Here is a 21,768-nt window from a genome sequence, read left to right on the forward strand (position 1 = left end):
TCGTACTTGTGTAAGCAGACGCAAAATGTCAAAAACATTACACAAAAAAAAAATATCTGACCAAATTATTCATGGTGCCCCTTTTGTCTTCTGTGGCACAACACGCATCGTCTGTGAGGGGCAAATATATTTTAATAAAACCAGTGAGTTGCAACCTCAATTTCATTTTGATGAATTTCCTCCTGCGGGAGTGAGCCAGGCAGTGGGCGGGAGGGTGGAAAGGCAAGAGAAGAAGCGGGGTGATGGGGGCTGGGAGGCAGATAGAATTTTCATGATTGTTATTTTTGTTATTATACAGAAAGGGGGGGAGTGGGTGGGGTGGGGTGGTGGTTGATAAACGGCGTTGGTTAATCTGAGCCATTCTGCGGAGCGCTCCATTATCGGGCAGGTTGGGCACGTCGAGGGGGTTATTTTTCCGAGGGATCTTTGGCCCCGGTAATTAAGCTCCATTCACCAGGCCCTGTTCCCCAAATTAAAAATTTGTCATTAAGTGGAATTCACCATAATGCCTTTTTATCTGCCGGCGCTTCAGCATGTGTGCATGGATGGGTGTGTGTGTGTGTGTAGGAGGGACAACAGCAGAGGGCAGCCAATAAGGGGTTACACTCTGGTCTCATGCACATACAAGCACATACATGAATACTCACACACACTTTGAGAAGAAATGGCAAATTAAAAAAAAAGAAAAAAAAAGGAAATAATCCTGGACAGCAGTGTGTGTGTGTGTTCGTTTGCAAGTGGAAGCGCGCACACACACACACACACACACACACACACACACACACACACACACACACACACACACCAACAAAGAAACCCTTTCAATCCTTCAAATCCACAGCCTTTAGGGTAATTAAATAATAGTGCTTTAAAGTTTTAATTTAGATTTGGCTTTTTCCTTCCTCCTCCTAGTGTATGCCGCACAGCCCTCCCTCTCTTACACACACCCAAAACAGCCCGTCACTGCTGTGGTTGTAGACTTCAACCAGCAAGATAGCCCCTCGATCGGCAGGGTACATTGGAGGGAGTGAATGATTGAAGAGCAGAATCTTTGTCTCTATAGACTTTATAAAACAATACAATTATTAGTCTTTAATTAGAGCAGCCCCTCTGTGGACCAGGGGACAGACAAAGAACAATAGAGGATTAGAAAGGGAGTGCCTAATATGGCTCTTTTATCACTTCACTCAAATATAGCTGCAACCAGCTGTCCTATGCACCTGGTAGGCAGAAGTTAGAAGTTAGATTCTGGTGCAGTAGGGAGTAAAACTATATCATCTATTTCAAACTAAAAAGACCTATTTTTGATCTCAAATGATCTACAAATCAGTAACTGTCAACAACATATTGCAACATACATAAATATAGGGATGGCCTGGTTGTGGCCTAAGACTTTAAGGATCCATCACATAGCATCTCCAGGCTCATACTGGACCTCTAGATGTCTGTCACTGTTCAATGGTTTAGTCTGAAAAAGTAAAAATGACTTAACCATACAATTCTTCTCGCTATTTATTGAGTCAAACTAACAATTATGGAACCATATCAAATAAACAGCTTGAGTTTTCTTTATTTTAAACTACATAAAAGACAGACTGAAAGTGGGAAATGAATTATCAGAACCAAAACCGACAAAGGGGTGCAAACTCAAACTCTGATTAACAATGATAGAACTGAGTACTTGCAATATGAAAAAACACAACACAAACAGGACCTTTGATTTCATGTGATGTGGTTGAAAATGTAAAAAGCAGGCTTTTTTTTTTATTTTTTGGCTTTACACGACCCAAACACCCTGCCACTGTCCTCCTCCCTCCTCTTCTTATCAGAGATACATGGATACTCCCCTGACACGTGACTAATATTCCACAATCTTGTGAATGCCACCAGAGAGTATAGGTTAAGAAACAGGGCCCTAAATGAACATCTTGAGGTGGGAGGGGGGCTGAAAGAAGAGGAAGAGCAGAGGAGGTGGAGGAGGCTGAAATGGAGGAGAGAAAAAAAGAAAAAACAGGAAGATAGGAAGAGGAGGGGGCGGACAGATGGCAGAGGTTATGCCTGGCTGAAAGGGGCAAGACGGGAGGAGGCTATTCAGGATCTGTGTGCGTGCAAAGAGAGGAAACTCCATGCCCTCACTTCCCACATGCAGAAGTCATTCTTAAGAAATCCCCTCCACCTCAATCTCAACTCACACCCTCTTTTATTTACTTTCCCATAATTCCTCATTTGTAGACCTCTAAAAGGCATCAGATGAGTTTCAATAAATGTCTGAGCCCCTTTCCTTTACCATCAGCCCGATTGACTGGCTAAGCTGATTCCATATTGGCTTCAGACTCGGTGATGAACAAAATAATTACATTTTCCAGCATCTGATTGACAGACTAGACTGGTTAAGGTAAACTACAGATAGAGCTGAACAACAACATGCTGTCAAAATCTCCAAGTGTGTCTGTGTGTCTCTCCAAAATACAGCGAATGGAGGAATGGCAGACTGGCAGGGGGGCGAGTGCAGAGAGATAGGGGGGTCTTATTTACTGTCGTTTAATTCGCTCCCCTCTTTTCCATCCATCCCTTGGTTTTTCTGACAGGTAATAAAAAGCAGGAGCTTCCTTGACAAGCCCATTTGAATTTGGATTGAATAATATAACTGTAGGGTTTCCCACATAACGCTCTGTCCAAGCGTGCAGACACCACAGATGCTGGCAGCCCCCATGCCTGCCAGTCTAAGTGTGTATATGTGTCAGTGACACACACACACACACACACACACACACACACACACACACACACACACACACACACGCGCGCTTACGTCATAGTAGTTAATGCAGCAATAATAATGAATTCCAGCAACTAGCTATCACACCAGTCTAATATGTTAATCTCCACATGTGCCAAACCTTTATTTCTTTTTTTTGTCACCACACTCCCCCTCCCGATTCCCTCTTCTTCCTTCTGCACCTCTCCAAGATCCCTTCATCCCACCTCCTCTTCTCGTCTTACCTCATCCACCAGTCGTGCTACCTCCTTCCAAGAACCCCTGCCCCTCCTCCTCTTCCTCTTTCAGAAGCAGCTGAAAATCCCATTCCCCATGGGGCAGGCTAAATTGAATTGGCGTGTTTATATGAACAACAGGGCCGTTGCTTTAATATACCTTAGAGTTTATGCCTAATGCCTCCCTGCTAATACCGCTGGAGTTTCAACGCTCACTCAACACACTTGCTTTTATGGAAGTCATAAAAGAGACAGAGGAGTGAGGGATGAGGATGGAGAGATACTCTGGAAGTGTGCTTGATTTTGTAAACCATGGGGAGAAAGAGAGGAAGGAGTGAGACCCCCGTTAATGCAACTTAACGAGTCATCTGTGTTTTGTCACACCTCTTTAAAAGATCCCCACCGCTCTAGAAACCTACACACACACACACACTTACATACACTCTCTATGCCTCTAGTGTGAATGAATAGAAAGACAGAAGACACAGAATGGTAGGAAAGGGTTTTTCTGGATTTTTTTTTTTTTTATATATATTAGTATGTGATACTGAACAAATTCCACAGTTTTAGTTGATGGAGTTGGTCATGCTCGTCGACTTGCAAACATTGTCCATTTTCTTTCCGTCTACCCCCACTTTTTTCTTCTCCTTTATTTCGTTTCCCTCGCTTGTCCCCTTTCTCTTCTGGCACTGTGTCCATCTACAAAAGGCCCACAGTACAAAGGACAGAAACAGGCCTGATACACTCAACCCAATTACTATTGATCAGTCTCCACTCTGAGGACAAAAAAAAAAAAATGCTCACCTGCACGCACACAGCACACACACACACACACACACACACACACACACACACACACACACACACACACACACACACACACACACACACACACACACACACACTAATCTGTAAAGATCAAGTCCTTTAGGGTGGGTATTTGTCCATAGCTGATTTTTAACACTTGGAACCAAAGACTTAAAAAAGTAAATAAAAATAATCCAACTCTTTGAAAGTCTACATGATCCGAAAACAGTGGCTGGTAACACAGATTGTTTAAGAGAAGAGGGTGATATAAAGGTGAGCTGCCAATAAATAAAAAAAAAACATATCTGTAAAATATAAAAACACAGTATTATAAATGTGAATTGAAAGTGTAGTTTTTCACTGTATTTTAGATATTTCTCTTTCCTTTTTATTAGGTTTAATGTCTTTCCTCTGATTACAAACAATAATACAAATTCTTCATGAAAGCCAAAATCTGTGAATGCTAGAGAAAGATTTCTTTTATCATCCAGCTAGACAAAAAGTAGTGGTATCAGTTATTTTAAAGTGCCTCTAAATCTGCAACATGATGGGAAACTTAACAATCAAAGTTCTTCTACAATCTAGATTTCATACTATTTTTTTTTTTTTATTTGCTGTTCTTGACAGTTATTATCTTTTAATTGAGTAATCAGAGAAATTCAGAAGCCTGGCTTTGATTAAAGTGTAATTTTGGCAGGATTACTTGTACCAGTTGGCTGAAACAACTAAAGCAGAGAGTAATGTGACTTTTGCATCAGCTCCACTTAAATTTTAACTTAATTTAAGATTGTTTAAATCTTGCTCTGAGAAAAACCTACATTAATGGAGACAAGAATGACTGAATGCTGTGAAATGTGAATACTCAAAGGATAAAAGTCCTTGAGCTGCTGGAAACCCCGAGGACATTCCAGCTGATCCGCAGGGAAAAATGGGGGGGAAAAAAGCTACATCAGTATGTCGGCTGCGTTAAAACCCAAAGGCTTTTTGATCCTCAACCAAAACCTTTAAAAGTTTGTAAAGCCCAGCTCGAAGGTGCATCCACACACACTTAGACACACAAAACTAGTATCACATTAAGGGTGTGATGAACTCTGCATGTTGTCTGGAAGCCTGTGCCGAAATATCAATGACTAAACTCCCCAACGAGTCGGTAACTATCTCCTTCGCTCTTGATTTTATCCCCAATAATTAATTTTCTCTCATAACGCCGACTTCGGCTTTATCGGTCGCTCGCCGCCAGAATCTCAGCATTTCATTTAACCATAATCCCCCGGATAAAGGGGCGGCCTAGGTGTGCAAATGCACAGGCATGCGTGTGCACAGGAGCACACGCACAGGCGAAGGCTTAAACTTCACAGACACAAACCGGTTACACATGTGTGCAAGGAGAGTTAATCATACAATATTGAGGAAATTTGATAAATCACACATTTAGACACATTAAACCTCTTTACAGGAAGTCTGAATGTAGACTGCGGGACATAGTGTCCACTGCTAGCCGTGAAAACACTAAAATGCATCCTGGATAGAAACTGGATTAACTCAGGAAAAGCCTGCAACCTGGCATAGCAACAAGCCCCGTAACCAGGGCTTGGTCTTGTTGTACGGAAGCATGGTTGGGAATGGGAGTGGAGGAATAAAGAGATGAGATGGATGGAGTGAAGGAGGGTGGAGCTGAAGGGTTAAGGGAAGAAAAGCAGATTGTGATATGGATGTACGCTTGTCCTTAGCATACGCTTGCTGTAGCCATCTGTAGTAGATCATGTTGATATATTATGTTGCCTTTATGAAGTTATGGAAATCTTGGTTGGTCACAACATTTGAGTTAGAGACAGCGACCATTTTTCTGCATTGTTTGCATAAGGAATGTAAGTCCATTTTAGTCTTTCAAAAGAGATGTGACCAAAGAGGCATGACATATCCTGCCAGTTAAATACACAATGTTTCAGTGTGTCTGAGAACATCGGCCACGAACTACAAAAAAAAAAAATTTAAAAGGAAGAAAATGACTGGATAATTTCTTAGATTTAGAGAGCTTTTTCCCTTTACATTTATTTTATCCCACACAGAATAAACACTGATTTTTTTTTTCTATTTTCTCATGGTATTCCCCCCCTCATGACGACTGCTTAAGCATTTAACGTGTTCCTTAACACCTATATCCTGGTATTTAAGGGCCGATTAACTAGCAGACTCTCAGATACTAATGGGACTCCTAATTAGTGCTTTATTGAAGGCAGGTGTGATGGAAAGGTCAACTAGTTAAGCTTACATGTGTTATAAACATGCAGAGGGCACTTCCATCAATATGCAGCAATCCAAGAACGTACAAGTCAATCAATGAGGGAAACAAAGGCCAAAGAAATCTGCAGAAGAGAAAAGGTGAGTAGGAAAGAAACAAAAAAGCAAAGAAGATGAGGGAAGGGTTGGACTGACTGAAATTAGTGAGTGCCAGCTAGGCCAGACCAGGCCCAGCTGGTCTCTGTCTGACGAGTGCCTTAATTAAGAGACATGGGGAGAAGCCTTGGAATGGCCACATACACACTGCCAGGAGCCTCTGGAGAGGAAACTGCTAAACAGGCACACTTGTGTGTGTCTGTGTGGTACACTGCCAAGAATCTCTCTCTCACTCACACACACACACACACACACACACACACACACACACACACACACACACACACACACACACACACACACACACACACACACACACACACACACACCCCCACCCCTCTGGGACCTTGTGAAAAACATTGCCTTGCTATTATTAGGCAACCCTTTGCATACCGAAGCAAGTGTACAAACCCTAAATGAGGTGTATTTGTGTGTTTGGGGTTCTCCCTCTTATCCTGTTGACTGTTAAACTGAACTTATGATTTCAAAACAGACAGCTCCCCTCTTTGCTGGCGCCGGAGCTCTGAGAAGTAGTAGAGGTGAACCAGAAAGTGAGTACCCCCCCCCCCAAAAAAAGGGGGGGGGGGGGGCTAAAAATGAAGCGAGAGGAGACGGGGTGATTGTGTGGATCCATGACTGCCTTTACGCCCCCCCTCACCCTTCCATCGCTCAGTCCTCTTCCTCCTGTTCCTCAGCCCAAAAACGTATTAATATTAATACATATCCCTCAAACCCCGTTCCCTCAATTCCACCATCCAAAAAAAGAAAGAAAAAAATCATCACCCTAGGCTACCAGTTAATAAAGCCCTCTCGACAACCCCTCCTAGCCCAAAAACCAAGGAAAGACAATAAAGGGAAAGTTCTCGGGTCAAATAAAAGAATAGAAATTAATACAGTCCCACGGGACCTCCCTCTGTCCCACTGTCACCCCCCACAATAATTTGATTTCTTATTAAGTGATTGCTTAATTATAATGATTATTATTGGTAATTGTAATTGACATTTTTTTCCTCTCTGCTAGTCTCCTCTGTGTCCCTTCCCTCCCAGTCCTTCATTTAAAGGATGAGACAGTTTGTGAAAACGGCCACATTTTGTGTAACTACTTGACCAAAAGCTACAGTTACGGGACCAAGCGGACTGCAAGGACAAACAATGCAGGATTAAGGTGTTGAGGCCTAGAAGTTTTATTTAATCAGACTTGAGTGGGTGTCTGTGTGCGTGTGTGTTTCTGTTGTGTATTTGTCAAGATGTCTTACACTGTAGCTTCAGGGCACTGTGTCTGCTGCAGGTCTCCGTAGGAAGAAAAAAAAGAAAAAAAGATCCTTGCTCTCAGTGGGATATCCTGGTTAAATAAAGGTTCAAGTAGAAGACAGGGATTCCCTATTCAATCCACCCACCACCCCACCCACACAGACACACACATACATACGCATTAAACTACAGTAGGGACCCCCTTGGTCTCCAGTTTATTACCCCTTCCTCCAGGCCACAGTTACCGCAAGCAGCCGGTTGTGTGCTATTGCTAAAAGAAGCCCCTCTCATGCAATGTTACATCTCACGCTCAAAAAGACAAAAATCCCAAACCACGGTTCATCAGCGGCAGCTAAAAAAAAAAAAAAGCAAAGCGTTGAAAACCATTTCATTTAATGTCACATTCTCTCTCTATTCGGAACTAAAGATGGTGAAACTTCGTTCCAGTGGGCCATGGCACGGTTATTGGGCTCACCTCAGGCGTGGTGAGGCTGACACACACTTTTCTCTTTAGATGCGCACACCTTCACACTCCAACACACACACACACACACACACACACACACACACACACACACACACACACCCTGGCATTGCACCTTCACTTTCGCTCTCAAACGTCCTCTCATTTCTACAATACGACATATTAAAAACAAAACAACCACATTTCATAAAAAAATATCTCAAATCAAACTAAAATGGGTGAAAAAATAAAACAAATTTAAACCATCTCAAATTCGGGAATCAAAATGCCACTCCCTGACCGACAGATGGTGGCTGTGCAAAGGTTTCTGTAAATGTAGCCAAAATGTTTTCTCCTAGATTATATTCAAATGCTGCCCCTCACTCACGCTGAAGAACAAACAGCCACATTAATACAAATGAGCACCTGGACCCGCAACCGCAGATGTCTGTGGGTGTTTTTGAGTCAAAGTTTCCAGGAAAAAAAATAGCAAAATTTTCATAGATTATTTTGACAAAGATTACTTTCAGACAGGATGGCTTGTTCTGTCCAGATGCAGATAAAAGCGGTATAAATAAACTCCAGATATCTGCACACAAAAAAAGACACTCTGCAGTAGAAGCAGCACAGCTGAAATTAAAACGTGTCCGTGATAACTAAAAGCAGGGGCAGTATTTTGACCGTAATTCTGCAATTTGAATAACAGTAGATGCAGAAAATGTTGCAAAATATAAAACATAAAAAAACCTATTATCGCTACAGTTTCAAAACACATTTTAATAAGAAAATAAATGTGATTATGTCACATACATAAACTATAAATCTAACATTTAAATGAATTTCAAAATCAATCCATCATGACATTGCGACAACTCATATTTGGCTCAGACTTAAAGCTTCATATGAACAGTTTCAAGTGCAGCTGACGTGCTGGAAATCTGAAAACGGCTCGTGAGACAAAAATTTGCTTTCGTTTTTCCTAAAAATAATGGCATTTGAACCAGATTCGCAGCTTTGTACAGAGCCACATCAGGTCACGACTTATGTGGGAAGGTTCAACAGTAGAACCATCAGCTACACACAGACGGGGCTGACAGACAGCGCTGGATATCAGTTTGTGCAGACAGAAATCCGGCCGTGTTCGAGCCACTCTGAGATCTTAGCCTGGAGACAAACCGTTCCTGACAGACCGACACCGTGGCCGATGCTTTTCAAGGCCTGTCTCATCCACTTTGGCTTCTACCGCTCTCATCTCTCTCTACCTCTGTCTGATGCTGAGCTCTACTACCTGTCCGTCCACCACGATTTTTTAGATATAGACTCGAGTGGTGCTTCACAATTTCTACTTCCTCTATCCTGTTCTTTGTCACATATGTAAGCAATTATTTTACTCAATTTTCTTTATGAAACCATTTGGCAAAAGACGTCCTGAAGCTAAGTTAGAAGAAGGAAGAATTCAGCTGTGCTGATTTTCTAATATTTAAAGTACAATTGAACAGAAGAACACAAACACGAAATCCAACAATGATAAGTTTCTATCTCTGAGTCTGCAGGAACAGCATGAGGATTATCCTGCACTATATTTCACAATAATAAATAACACAAGCTAACAAGTTGCACTGTGTACAGTGCAAAGCATGTCCAAAAATGCTGCAAGGGGCTAAATAATAAAATCTTTAATGAGTCTACACAACATAAATACATCTTAATAAGCAAAAGATGAGCAGTAAATGCTCAATTAATTTTAACAAAATATGGAATACTCAATAAGGAGATTTTTCTTTTTTGCATTACAAAAACCTTCTGTTTCATTTACTCGATTCCAAATGTCATTACATTTCAAAGGCCGCTGGCATCAAAATGATTGTTCAATCAAAAGCTTTTTTTTTTTTTAGATATGAAGGCACCGGCCATTCAACTGAATTTCCACCATTTATTTTGCATGCGCTAATATTAGGCCTACACTGTAGTCTCATCTAATTTGCATATCCTCTGAAAAAAAGAAAAAGAAAAAAGGATAATACAAGTCAAACTATGGCACAGTGATTTCATGGTGTGTGTGTGTGTGTGTGTGTGTGTGTGTGCCTGTTCAAACACACTGTGTGGTAGCGTGGGTGTGGCGTTACACCTCGTGTGGCACTGGGCAGCCAAGATAAGAGCTGATCCTATCCATGTCTCCCTTCTGCAGCGCCTGCCCGCCCGCCCACCCACACGCGCGCGCGCACACACATGCACACGCACACCTACTGCACTACCCAACGTGCCATTGTAATCTCATTTTACAATCCCGATGCCCTGTACATAAACGTGCACTCTCACACATAATCGGAGCAAAAAGAAAATACACACAGCTAAATCCGTATTTCACTTTGTGCGTACACTGGCATGCAACTTTAGAGTACACAGATGCTGCAAGAAGCAGCAGAAGAAAGCTTTAGGCCTAAAGTAGTGTGGCTCATTCACACATATCTAAAGCTGAAAACATTTGTGCAACTACTTTCCACAAACAAATCTGAGTATGGAACAGCCTCTCAGGACTATAAAAGATGGCACACAGAAAATGATGAAGGAAGAAGAGGAGAGAAGTGAACAGACTTACCTCGCTTTTCTCTGAGTCAGAGTTAACCATTACATACAAACACTCACTTCTCTCTAATTCACCAAGACTTTCAGTGAAACACACACATTGACACACACACACTCAGGCTCACTCTGATGTGATCGGCCACCCTGATAGCAAGCCAGAGCTGACTCTAAGCCTCAAACAAAGTTTGGTGTGCACTGACCAAGATCGAGGGGACAAAAAAAAAAGCGAAGAGGAGAGAGCTGGGGGTGGGGGGGGTGGGGGAGGGGGGGGGAGTGTGACCATAGAGTGAAGTTTAACCACTTACAATTCAAGTTTAGCTTCAGCACACCCCGCCTACACCGCAGATTCATTCACGGGGAAGTAGACGCACACCTCTTCGGGTGGGAAAGGCACTGAGCTGGATTTTGGGAAGACCTGTTTTCGCTCTCTTGTTCCGTCTGGTTGCTGCTGCATAGCTGCCGGACAGGCAGACGGCCCTCGCTCACCCTCCTCCTCTCAACTATCTTTTCTCTCTCTCTTTTTTTTTTTTGTTTTACCTATTCGTTGTCCTTACAGATCCACCCAGCAGGACCCGCTACTAACAGCTAGGTGACAGATAGCCACTCAGACTGTGTGTGCATGTGTGTTCACGTTCTTGATTAAAAAAATTATTTAAAAAAAAAACTTATCTCAAGGGGTGAGAAAAGATTAGATTGTAAAAGTATGTGAACAAGTGACAACATGTAGGCGGAAGAGGGAGAGAAAGAGGATGAACAGATTAAATTTCTGCAGGCGAGAGGGAGAGACTAAGTGTAGTGAATGTGATTTGATGGTGATGCTGAGATGGGGTCTAGGCGTACAAATACTATTAGTCGCTGCTGTGCAAAATGGTTACACACACACACACACACACACACACACACACACGCATGCGCACACACACACACACACACACAAACAAATGCAGAAACCAAAGCTACAGAACTCACAACATGGCATATAAAAAACAGAAATCAATCTTTATATTTGAAGCCCTGGTTTATGGATGTAACGATTAAGATTAAGGTTGCCATAAAAATTCAAACAACCATATCTCAGCGACCTAAAATTGGCCTTTTTCTCTGAATATCTTTTCCAAGTAAAAAAGCTTGTGAAATGAATTGTAAAAGAAGAAAATGATTCAGCATACGATTGTGTTTTTAAACCTACACCATCAGAGAGGTGGAGGCAAGAGGGAATCAAAACTGTGTCCCAAACATACATTCAAGTCAGCTGCAGCGCGTACTTCACACAAAGATGTATCAGCAAGCGACATTATCGGTCCAATACTGGCTCGTCACACATAAATATGTGCCGTCCCATTTAAACCCATCTGAAAACGTGCAGCACATGTAGCAGAGTATGCAACACTTTAGAGATGCGTGTATAAATCTATGCAGATATATTGATTATCATGACTTCTTGCATTCCTTAAAAACCCACTACTAGTCAGGTTACATTTAGTACACACTAAATCATTTGACTTTTTGTTAGTTTTTTCTCAAAGATTTAATAACACTAAATATTTTTTTCATAATTCTTCAAAGAGCTATAAAACCAAATTTTCAGTTGAGATCAACAGACATCTTATTTGATTATTAATTTAATTAACAGGTGACAACCTTTAAAAACACAGTTCGTGAATTTTGCTTAATCATAAAACAAACTGCATAAAGCAAACTTCTGTCTTTTAGCTCTAATGGTTACCATCTATTTTTTTAAAACACCATTTATTTCTAAAAGAAGCTTTTTTTGTTTCAAAGAATTACAAAAAAAAGTGAACGATGTATTTCTTAGGGAATGCATCTGCAGAATGGCACATTTGGTGCACTTGGAAATGTTTTACAGTGGCAGGAGTGTGGCTCACTAATGTGTTTTAATAGTTTTCATACAGCACCCCACGATAAGCCCTATCGGTTTTGGAATGAATAGAAAACGGTAATCTGGGATCAGTTCAATTTTAGTTTTTGTGCTTTTCAGAATTTTTTCTTAAGATTTAAGAAAAAAATTTTTATATTTTGGCCCGTTTTTAGTGTAAACGCCCAACATACTCAGGACCAAGTTTGAATTAGTGAGTTGTATTAAATTCAGGCACAGTTCAAGACTACTCAGGCTCATCCCTTAATTTCCTCGCCTTTATTTCTCCTTTTTTTTTAAACCCCCCCCTCCCCGATTCCTCTCACTTTAAGACCCCATCCACACCACACCCATGACCCCCCATGTGCAGACATGAGGTCAAGCTCCAAAGATCACAGAGAGAAACCAGACGAGAGAGACAGAGAGGGAGAGAAAGACAGAGACCTAAAATCCTCCTTTCCTCCCAAAACCAGGCCAAACCTCAAGCCTTCCCACCAGCTACAGACCCCCTCCTTTAGCCCAGTTGTGTGTAGAGGAGGCAGTGAGCACTCTTGCAGAAACATCAGCCCAGGGAAATTCAAATGAGGAAGAAACGGTGAGAGGGAGAGTGGGAGAGAGAGAGCACAATAGTGAGAAAATAGGATAAAAGAATGAGATGGGAGAGCGTTAGGTAGGAGGGAGGAGGAGGAGGAGGGAGCCGGAGAGGTTGCTGAGGCTGCAGGTTAAGATAATGTGTAGATCTGAAGAGATTTGCAGGGAACATTTTTATTCATTTTTTGATTACTCCCATCTCTCCCAAACCTCCCCTCCCTCTCCTCCTGCGTTACCGTTTCTCCGTTTGTTTGTTTTTGGCATTAGCGTTATGACTGCTGGTATCCACGTGTATGTACGCATACATGCTGATTAGAGCCAGAATATGTTATAAACACAAATATTCACACTTTTGCAGACTCACACACATATATCAATACATAATGCACACAAACATATTTAAAGATGCATCAGAGAAGCGAGCAGCCATGCAGACGGTGCCAGGAATGCTAAAAGCTTACAAGTTCGTAAACATGCAGACATAGATGCTGCTTATGTATGTACAAACACGCATTCACACAGATTGTTCTCAGTGCAGCCTAACGCCTGCTTCTTATCAATGGGCTGTGCAGGTAGACTAAGTGTTCTGAATGAACTGGGCCACAAGAGGTGCAGCCCAAATACAATGCTGTGAAAATATTTATTTGATGAGCTGAAACATGTAAGTATGGAAGCCCGTTTCCGCCACTAAAAAAAAAAAAAAAAAAAAAAAAAAAAAAAAAGGATCCGTAACTCAAAATTCCGAGTTATTTTCTCAAAATTTCGAGTTTTTTTCTCAAAATTTCGAGAAAGTAACTTGAAATTTCGAGTTAGCGCTGCCAATCAGTAATCTACGTGAATTCCTTGTTACCTGGAAGCTGAAGCCCTCAGCTACAAATGCTACAGCTAAGCTACCGGTATTATATCCAGTCGTGAATGCACAGATTGCTGAGTGTTTTCAGCCTGGCTTCACAAATGATGAAATCCCTGTGTTATTAGCTGAATCACATGGTGTTACTATCAGCAAACGTACTAGCGAAAGCGCCAATTTGTTGGGATCCATTTTTGAGTGCGCGTTCCTCTGCGCCATATGCTTCCGGGTAACAAGAAAGCGACCTCATTCACATATATTTTTGATTGGCAGAGCTAACTCGAAATTTTGAGAAAAGTAACTCGAAATTTTGAGTTATGGATACTACCTTTTTTGTTTTTATTTAGTGGCGGAAACGGGCTTCCATATGTAAGCATGACAAATATGCAAATAAATAAGAAATCTAGAAAGGGGCAAACACTTTTTCACAGCACTGTAGGTCTAACTATTTCTCAGTACAAACAGGAGTCACGATTAAATAAGGTCACAAAAGACAGACACACAACACACCCAATTCGCTGTGAGACCCTCCTTCCAGGTTGAGTGAGATGGAGTGGTCGCCAAACTGATTCCCTTGACCCAGGATCATCCAGCTTTCCAGGCCATCCGAATCAGATGAATCGGACTCCGATTGTGAACTTCTGGACTCCACAGTCACAGGCACACCTGGAGTCCTTTTCCTTTTCTGAGCATCCTACATGGATGAATTATACACGCAATTAGTGTGCATCAGATGTCAAATCCTTTATTTATTTATTTTTTTACCTTGCAGCTTTACTGAACTGATCAAATGACAAAGCAGCGATAAAGGTGATGGTTTGTGAAATTGCTTTGTCCTTTGTTAAACATCATTACTTCACTGCTAGCATTACACCTGCAGCACCTAGTCATTCACAAGCCATGCTACAGCTCAAAATGGAAAACAGCAGTAATTAAGGCTGGTGCCAGTGACCACTGAGAAGTAGCTTGCAAAGGACAGAAAAAAATCAAAAATGAAGATGGAAGCCAGATTTCTGATAATGTCTCACAAATTACAAAATAAAGGGGCTTTAACTTTATGGTGACTTTTGCTATGTCTAAGAAGACGTTCATAAAAGTCTTCAAAGTTAGATGTCCACATACTGGGCGTAATCTATTTTTACAGCTCATTTGAGCCATTGGACATCCTTTTGTAATAAGCTTCATATTTAAGTGGCTGGGAACTGTGGATTTAATCCCCTGACCCCATTCTGTGCAAGACCATATGCAAACATTTATCTGCTGCTAGTATGAGGCCCCAGCTGGCCTAGTTTGTCAAAGTTGCATTAGTGTCAAAACCTGAAGTAAAAAAATTGGTTTTACTCTTCACACGGACATCTGGCAGACTTACCGCTCACACATACTGTCATCAACATTCAGTCAGTTTTGATTATGACTGACAAACTCAGATTTTAAGTTAAGTTAAGGTTTGACTTAATACCCAAGGCACCAAAAGGCAGCTGATCTTGGATGGCTGGAGGAGTAACCAAATTGGATGGGCAATTAAGTCCAAGACTACAGGGTGCAGCTGCAAACTGACGTGCTGAGCTTCAGCGCTGTTTCAGTGTCCACAGGAATTGTTTCAGAGGTAAAGCATCTGTTCCTTAGCATGTTTAATCTGCTCAGAGGTGCTTCTTAACACATTTTCTTGTTTATGCATGTCAGAGACAAGTTTGCAGATTGTTTAACACTACCCTAAGCCAGACGGATTTTTTTTTTAATAAACTGGAAACACCATAAATAATATGTTTCATAAAATGTGTCTTTATTTTTGCATTTACCTTTTTTTTTTTAATTAATTTTTTTAAACGTATCTTAAATATAAATACTTCTGTGTCAACAACTACTCTGCAAACTTTCTAGTTACTCTGCCACTGTGTTGACTGATGTTAAAATGACTTTATCTACAGTTCATCAGCAGGGTAATACTGGCTAACAAAGTAAATGTGACACATGGATAGCAGTTCACTTTTTGCTCTACCTGCTGCGCTGGAGTGGAAGTCTGCATGCCTCGACCCTTTAAAGCACAGATCCCTTCATCACCTTCAGCGCTGTCATCGTCAGAGATTGAGATGACGTCAGGGCCGGAGTCGATCACGATGACCTCCTCGAAAAGTGATGATGGCAACCTCTGACCTTTAGAGTCACTTTTCTTCTTCGGCTTGTCCTTTTTCTCTTTCTTCTTCTTCTGCTTCAGGTGTTGCTGCAGGCTGCCATTAGTAGGTGTCAGAGCCTTGATGCCTGTTTTTTCCTCTAGTCCTCTATCACCATCTGTAACCCTATTTTGCCGGGTGTCCTCTCTTTCATGGTTCTGCTCTTCTTCACCCTCCTGCTCCTCTAGTTCCCCAAGGTTGGATGAGTAGTGGAGCTGGCTATAAAGGTGGAACTCCACCTCGCTGTTGGCCTCTGACCCATCAGAGTCCACTTCTTCCTCTTGATAGAGATCATCCTCCAATCTCTCCCGGTCCTGGTAGACACTGTACATCCTCACAACCACATGCACACACCTGAGGAGATGGCGACTTCAGTGGCTGAAAAGCACACAAAATCAACATAATACAGCATCACATTGTCTAACTCATTATCAAGCATCAAATTATACATTATTAATACACTGCTGTGTTATAGTTGGAAAAAGAAGAACAAACAGACAGTTTACTTTAGCCTACAGTTATTGACCACTAGTTATTATCATTTGGTTTGTAAAGACGAGTCAATCAAATTCTTTTCACATTTCCAAAATCCCAAAGAAATAAAAGGCTTAATCTACCCACAATAAAAAAAAAATCAAAGAGTTTTCTATTATGCAAGTCAAAAATAAAATCAAAAGAAATTCTTACGCGTGGGAAACTTCACTTTTTTTAACAATTCATTTCTAAACTGCTAACACTGGTTACCATCACCAACATAAACCAGCTTTAAGTAGGCAATCATAACAGCTCACCAACCAGCAGCTCTTTATGCGTTTCCGCAGGTCCTTCCTCCCTGCAGCTGTCAGACTGTACAATCAAAACTGCTCCCAACAAACAGAGGTTTACATCAGCGCTGTAACTTGCACTATTTTATCAACCGAGTCACACTATAACCAGGGTTTGCCTCTTAACTTCATTTAATTTAATTTAATAATGGTACAGTACTCTGTTTTTGGTAACCATTGTCCTTGATGTAAATAAGTAAAAATTGTGTATGTTTCTGTTCTGTGTCTTATGTACTGTTTGTTTGCATATGTGTCTTTCTTGCTGCTGTTACACCCAAATTTCCCCTTGTGGGACAATTAAAGGATTATTCTATTTATTCTCTTTGCAAAGCATCACTTTGGATTCAGATTCACCTGCTCAGCGGTTTATTCGGGAAAATAAGGCACAAATAGCAAATTGTGTTTTTACTAGTGTCATAATAGTGTACATTTGTTAATTTTAGAAAAAGATGTGCTCCTTTGCTGCAACCAATCTTTCTCCTAACTGAGTGTGTTTTTCAAAAGATTCAAAACTGAATACAAAAATTAAACTTATTTAGTTTTCATTTTGCCTGATATCAGCTACAAAATCTTCATCAATACCAATCCAATTCTAGTAATGTTTAGAATTTCTTCTTTTTTTTTCTGTGCACATGAAATCTTTATCCCACCATTCAAATATTTAACACTGATCAACCACGTCAGGTCTAATATACAAGACTAATTAGTAGCTCTACTTTATTACCAGAATTGTGCTGTCGTCATTTTCCTCTCTTAAGTTATATGGCGGGTATCCACAGCGCTGTCGAACTGAAGGAAACACAGGCCAACATCAATTACAGGAAACTTCCATCTTACTCGGAAAACCATGAGGCCTTGTTAAGAAATCTGAGCGGACACAGCTCAAGAGAACTCAGATTTTTTTTTTTTTTTTTAACATGTAGACTTTTTTTTTTTTTTCCATCGGAGCTGTCTTCATTGGCTCAAGCAAACAAGACCCAAGTTTTTTTACCTGCCAGGTGACGACTTTAAATAACACTTAACGTGACACCAAAAAATTGTTGAATTAGCTGGTTACGCACTGTGGTGTTAATTTTTCCAGTGCTTGTCTGTCTTTTTCTAACACACACAGTCACACACACACACACACAAAGTGGACAGAGAAGGGGCACCGGCCCATTGCTCTGTCCAGTCCTGCGTGTCTGTGCCATGATGGCTGGAGATGATTGGCTCCCAGGCCTCACACACACTGCATAAAAGCCACGCTACACGGTCACAAGCCGGCCACAAGGGATTAAAGGGACAGAAAATCTTACCGGTTGGTGAGGGGCGACCGTTGTGTTGAAAGTTTCAGCAGCTCACAGGGACTGGGAGCCGACAAATGACTCACTGTGTTTTACAGTAGTGGAATTTAATGTACTATACTTAAAGGCCGGGTACAGTCATGGTCTGACAACACAGGTGATTCCTCCTAATCTTCTCAATTAAAATGCTACCTGAACAACACCTCTGGACTCTGTTAGCTCCATTGCATCTGTTTTGGTGAAGCAACTCAGCTTCACCAAAACCAGAGAGGGGTTTTCCACAGAAAACTTTTTGACATGCCAGGAAAAAAAAGTGAAGAGAAAAACAACAGGCAAGATGCAAAGGTGTCTAAATTCTATTTAGTTACTTCAGTTTCAATCCTAATCATGCTCACAGTCTAAATGTCTGATTTAATATAGATCAGACAGACCTATGAATGATAAGACCTATGAATGCAGCTGAAATGCGTTTTACAAATGCTGCATTAGGACACAATGAATTTAGTAGAGATCAACAAATATCAAGCACTGACGTTTCTATTAGCCAGCTGTGCATATTCACACGTGAGTCCCTATGGGTTTACACCGAAACAGGAAATACAAGGTTTAATTTATCTGTAGTTTTGGTTAAAAAAAAAAAAAGTGAACTGGGGACTCTGAAAATTTACTTCATAGCTGTGAGATTTAACTAATCATTAGAACAGAAAACACCTACATATGGCTCAATTGTGAATGTGCATGTATCTGAGAAGCTTTAAGTAAAATTCAGGCATGTTAGGTTAACTGGTGATTCTAAATTGTCCAGAGAGGTGAACGTGAGCGTGAATGGTCATTTGTCCCTACAGACATGACAAACGGATATCCGCCTCTCAGCCAAAGACAGCTGGGATCCACCTGAGCTGGATGAGCAGTTAAGAAAAGTACATTTTATGTTTCAAGAAAAGAAAAAAACAAAAAAACATTGAATCAACTTAACTGATCTTTTCTTATATCATTCAGAGCACAATTCTTCAAACAAAGCACATCATCATCTTAATAATTAGGAGGCCATCTTATACTTACAATACTAAAAGAATGGACAAACTCTATTGAACCAATAATAATCTATTAATATAATCAATTAATGTATTGGTTGGAGGATAATGGCCTATAAGATGCTTGGATTAACTTGAGATAACTAAATGGTGTCTGCATGTAGTTTGCCCAGCTAAGGACTGGTGACTACATTACATATAACACTTTTGCAGTACTACATGCTATCCAAAAACATACTGGCTGATATACTGACATTGGAATAGATCCATCCATCCTCCTATTTTCTTCAGGGTTGCAAGAAGGCTGGAAACTAACTAAGCTGTCATAGGCTGCGAGGCAGGCATGCAAATTCTACACAGAAAAGCTCCAGACTTGATTCAAACCTAGGACTTTCTTGCTGTGAGGCAACAGGTAACACTGCACCACCATACCACCCACTGCAATCTTTAAAAATCAGTATCAGCCAGGTATTGAACAAGCGTTATGACAAAAGTGATTTCTTATGTTTCTGTGTGTTTTATGTCTGATATCTTTTTCTTACATAAACTGTCTTCAGCATGATTTTTGAAGGGAGTAATAGATAAAATAAAGACAAATGTCCTTAAGATTCTGCATTTTGTACATAGTCTGTGTTCTACATTATAACCAATACTGTCCATTTTGGCATATGGCACTTCTGGCGCAAAATACCTTGATATCATTCAAGGAAGATATGTCTGACATATTACAGGTCAGCAGTTTGAATACTAGACAGTGTTTTGCTAGATATTCACTTTTTAACCAGTGCCATGCAAAAGAGTGATCATCTCCCAAAAGGTGATTTCTAGTGTCTACCAAAAAATGATTGCCCATATTTAACCTGTTGTAAATGACTTATTGGCCTGTAATTTGTGAAACTTATGTGAAACATATCTTTCATGAATGATAATAAGTAATTTTAAGCCAGAACTTCCCTGCAACAATGTAGAAGATGCAATGAGTTTCTGACAAAGCAGCTTTTAGATATCATTTATGTATCCCAGTAAACATCACAGTTTTGTAGAACATCACAATTCTACAAAAGATATATTTAGTGACCAAAAAGGAGTGGATTGATTGTATTGGAGGTGCAATTACACAGTTATAAAAATACTTTCAAAACAGGTCATTTATTTATTTTATATATATATAACCCCTCCAAGAACCCTGCTGAGTAGAGTTTATTTAACAATTTAAGAAAAAAAACAAGTTTAAAACACACACAAACATCAGAAGTCACCTTTTGCACAAAACTGTGTAATGAGGCCTTTTGATTATACATACATTTTTCTTTAATTTTAGTGAATGTGTGATTATGCTATGGTTGCAATGTGGAGTTTATAACATCCAAGCGGTCATTTGACTTAAGTTAGGTTGCCAAAAACAGACTAGAGTGACAGGCAGACATCTCGGACATCCAGCAGCCTGGTTACATTGCAGTGACAAACAGAAACTTCAGTTTTATAACTGTGTACTCTCCAATTGTAGTTAGCCTAATGGTAACCCCGGCTAGCTCAATGCTAACGAGCTAGCTTACTGGGGAACATGCGAGCTGTTTATCAGAGTACCGAGGCTTCACTAAACAGTAACACGCCATAAAACACAGGTAGCTCGGGAATTTTCGCTAAGCTTTTTTTGGGCTTTTAAAAGTTATTTTAGCGTATCGGCAGTCCCTGGTTGACATGTCTCAGTCCACTCCATCCACGTGTTTCTAAGCAGCAGAGCAACTGCTCGGATGTAAACAATGGAGCGTTTCAGCCTCAAACACACATGAAAGAACATAAATACAAGGAGCTGAGGCAGCCCTACTCAAGGCCACCACTGTGTGTGCTTAATATATAATGTCAGTGTGTATGAGCTCACCTTTGGAAACAAACTGGAAAGGTACTGCTACCGGAGGCTGGAGCTGCTTTTCCTGCGCCTCCAGCACAGGAGACAGACAAACAACTTCCGGGTTTGTCCGAGGAAAATAAGTTGGCCGACCGTAACATTTCACGTCGAATGCGAAGACTGTTATGAGTGTTGAAACAAAGTGCATCTCGGACACTGAAAGGTCATGATTTCCCCAACACAGGTAATTTTTACAGGATACCAAGAAGAAGAGCCTTTATTCTATAAATAGTTATTTGAGACTGTATTTCGCTCGTTTTCTCCCCTTTGCCTAAAATAAGTATTTTTGTCTTTTTATTTTCATTACTAACAACTGACAAGCCTGTGTTGTGTCAGTATTGTAGGTAGTAATTATGGGGTTTTTAGAGCTAGAAAGAACGACGAAAAAACGCAATTTACTAAACAAAAAAGAGACAGAGACAAAATAATAAAATACAGCATTTTACAAACACAACATTTAAAATTTAAAGCAGCAAATTTTTAAAAACAATGTTTCGTAAAATGTTTTTTACTAAATTACTATAGTGAATTATAATTGATTATATAGAGACAAAGATATGCACTGTTTTTTCAAGTCCTGCTTGTACATTTAGTTTTGTTTTTCCTTATCTATGTTTTCATTTTATGATTAGAGGTGCCTCCAAAATGTTTTCAAAGGGTTGGCCATATGCGGTCTACTAAAATATTGGGGTGGCACACCAAAAACAAAACTTCCTGTTTTATTATGCTGTA

The 21,768-nt window shown here is 40.5% G+C and overlaps 1 protein-coding gene across 1 annotated transcript in view; it reads right to left on the minus strand.

Annotated features, from left to right (window-relative positions):
• Positions 1–21,106, minus strand: part of zcchc7 (zinc finger, CCHC domain containing 7) — a 51,682-nt gene extending 30,576 nt beyond the window's left edge. Inside the window, exons 1-3 of the mRNA XM_085459397.1 lie at positions 21,010–21,106; positions 15,815–16,364; positions 14,326–14,509 (exon numbers count right to left, since the gene is read on the minus strand). Of these exons, the coding sequence (XP_085315523.1) occupies positions 14,326–14,509; positions 15,815–16,318 (688 nt within the window). The 5' untranslated portion in view covers positions 16,319–16,364; positions 21,010–21,106. The remainder of the gene's footprint in view (positions 1–14,325; positions 14,510–15,814; positions 16,365–21,009) is intronic.
• Between the last annotated feature and the right edge of the window lie 662 nt (positions 21,107–21,768).

The sequence above is a fragment of the Copadichromis virginalis genome, linkage group LG6 (assembly GCF_057382275.1).
Source record: "Copadichromis virginalis isolate Kocher_CV1m ecotype Utaka linkage group LG6, C_Virginalis_male_GT1.1, whole genome shotgun sequence".
Classification (NCBI taxonomy): Eukaryota; Metazoa; Chordata; class Actinopteri; order Cichliformes; family Cichlidae; genus Copadichromis; species Copadichromis virginalis.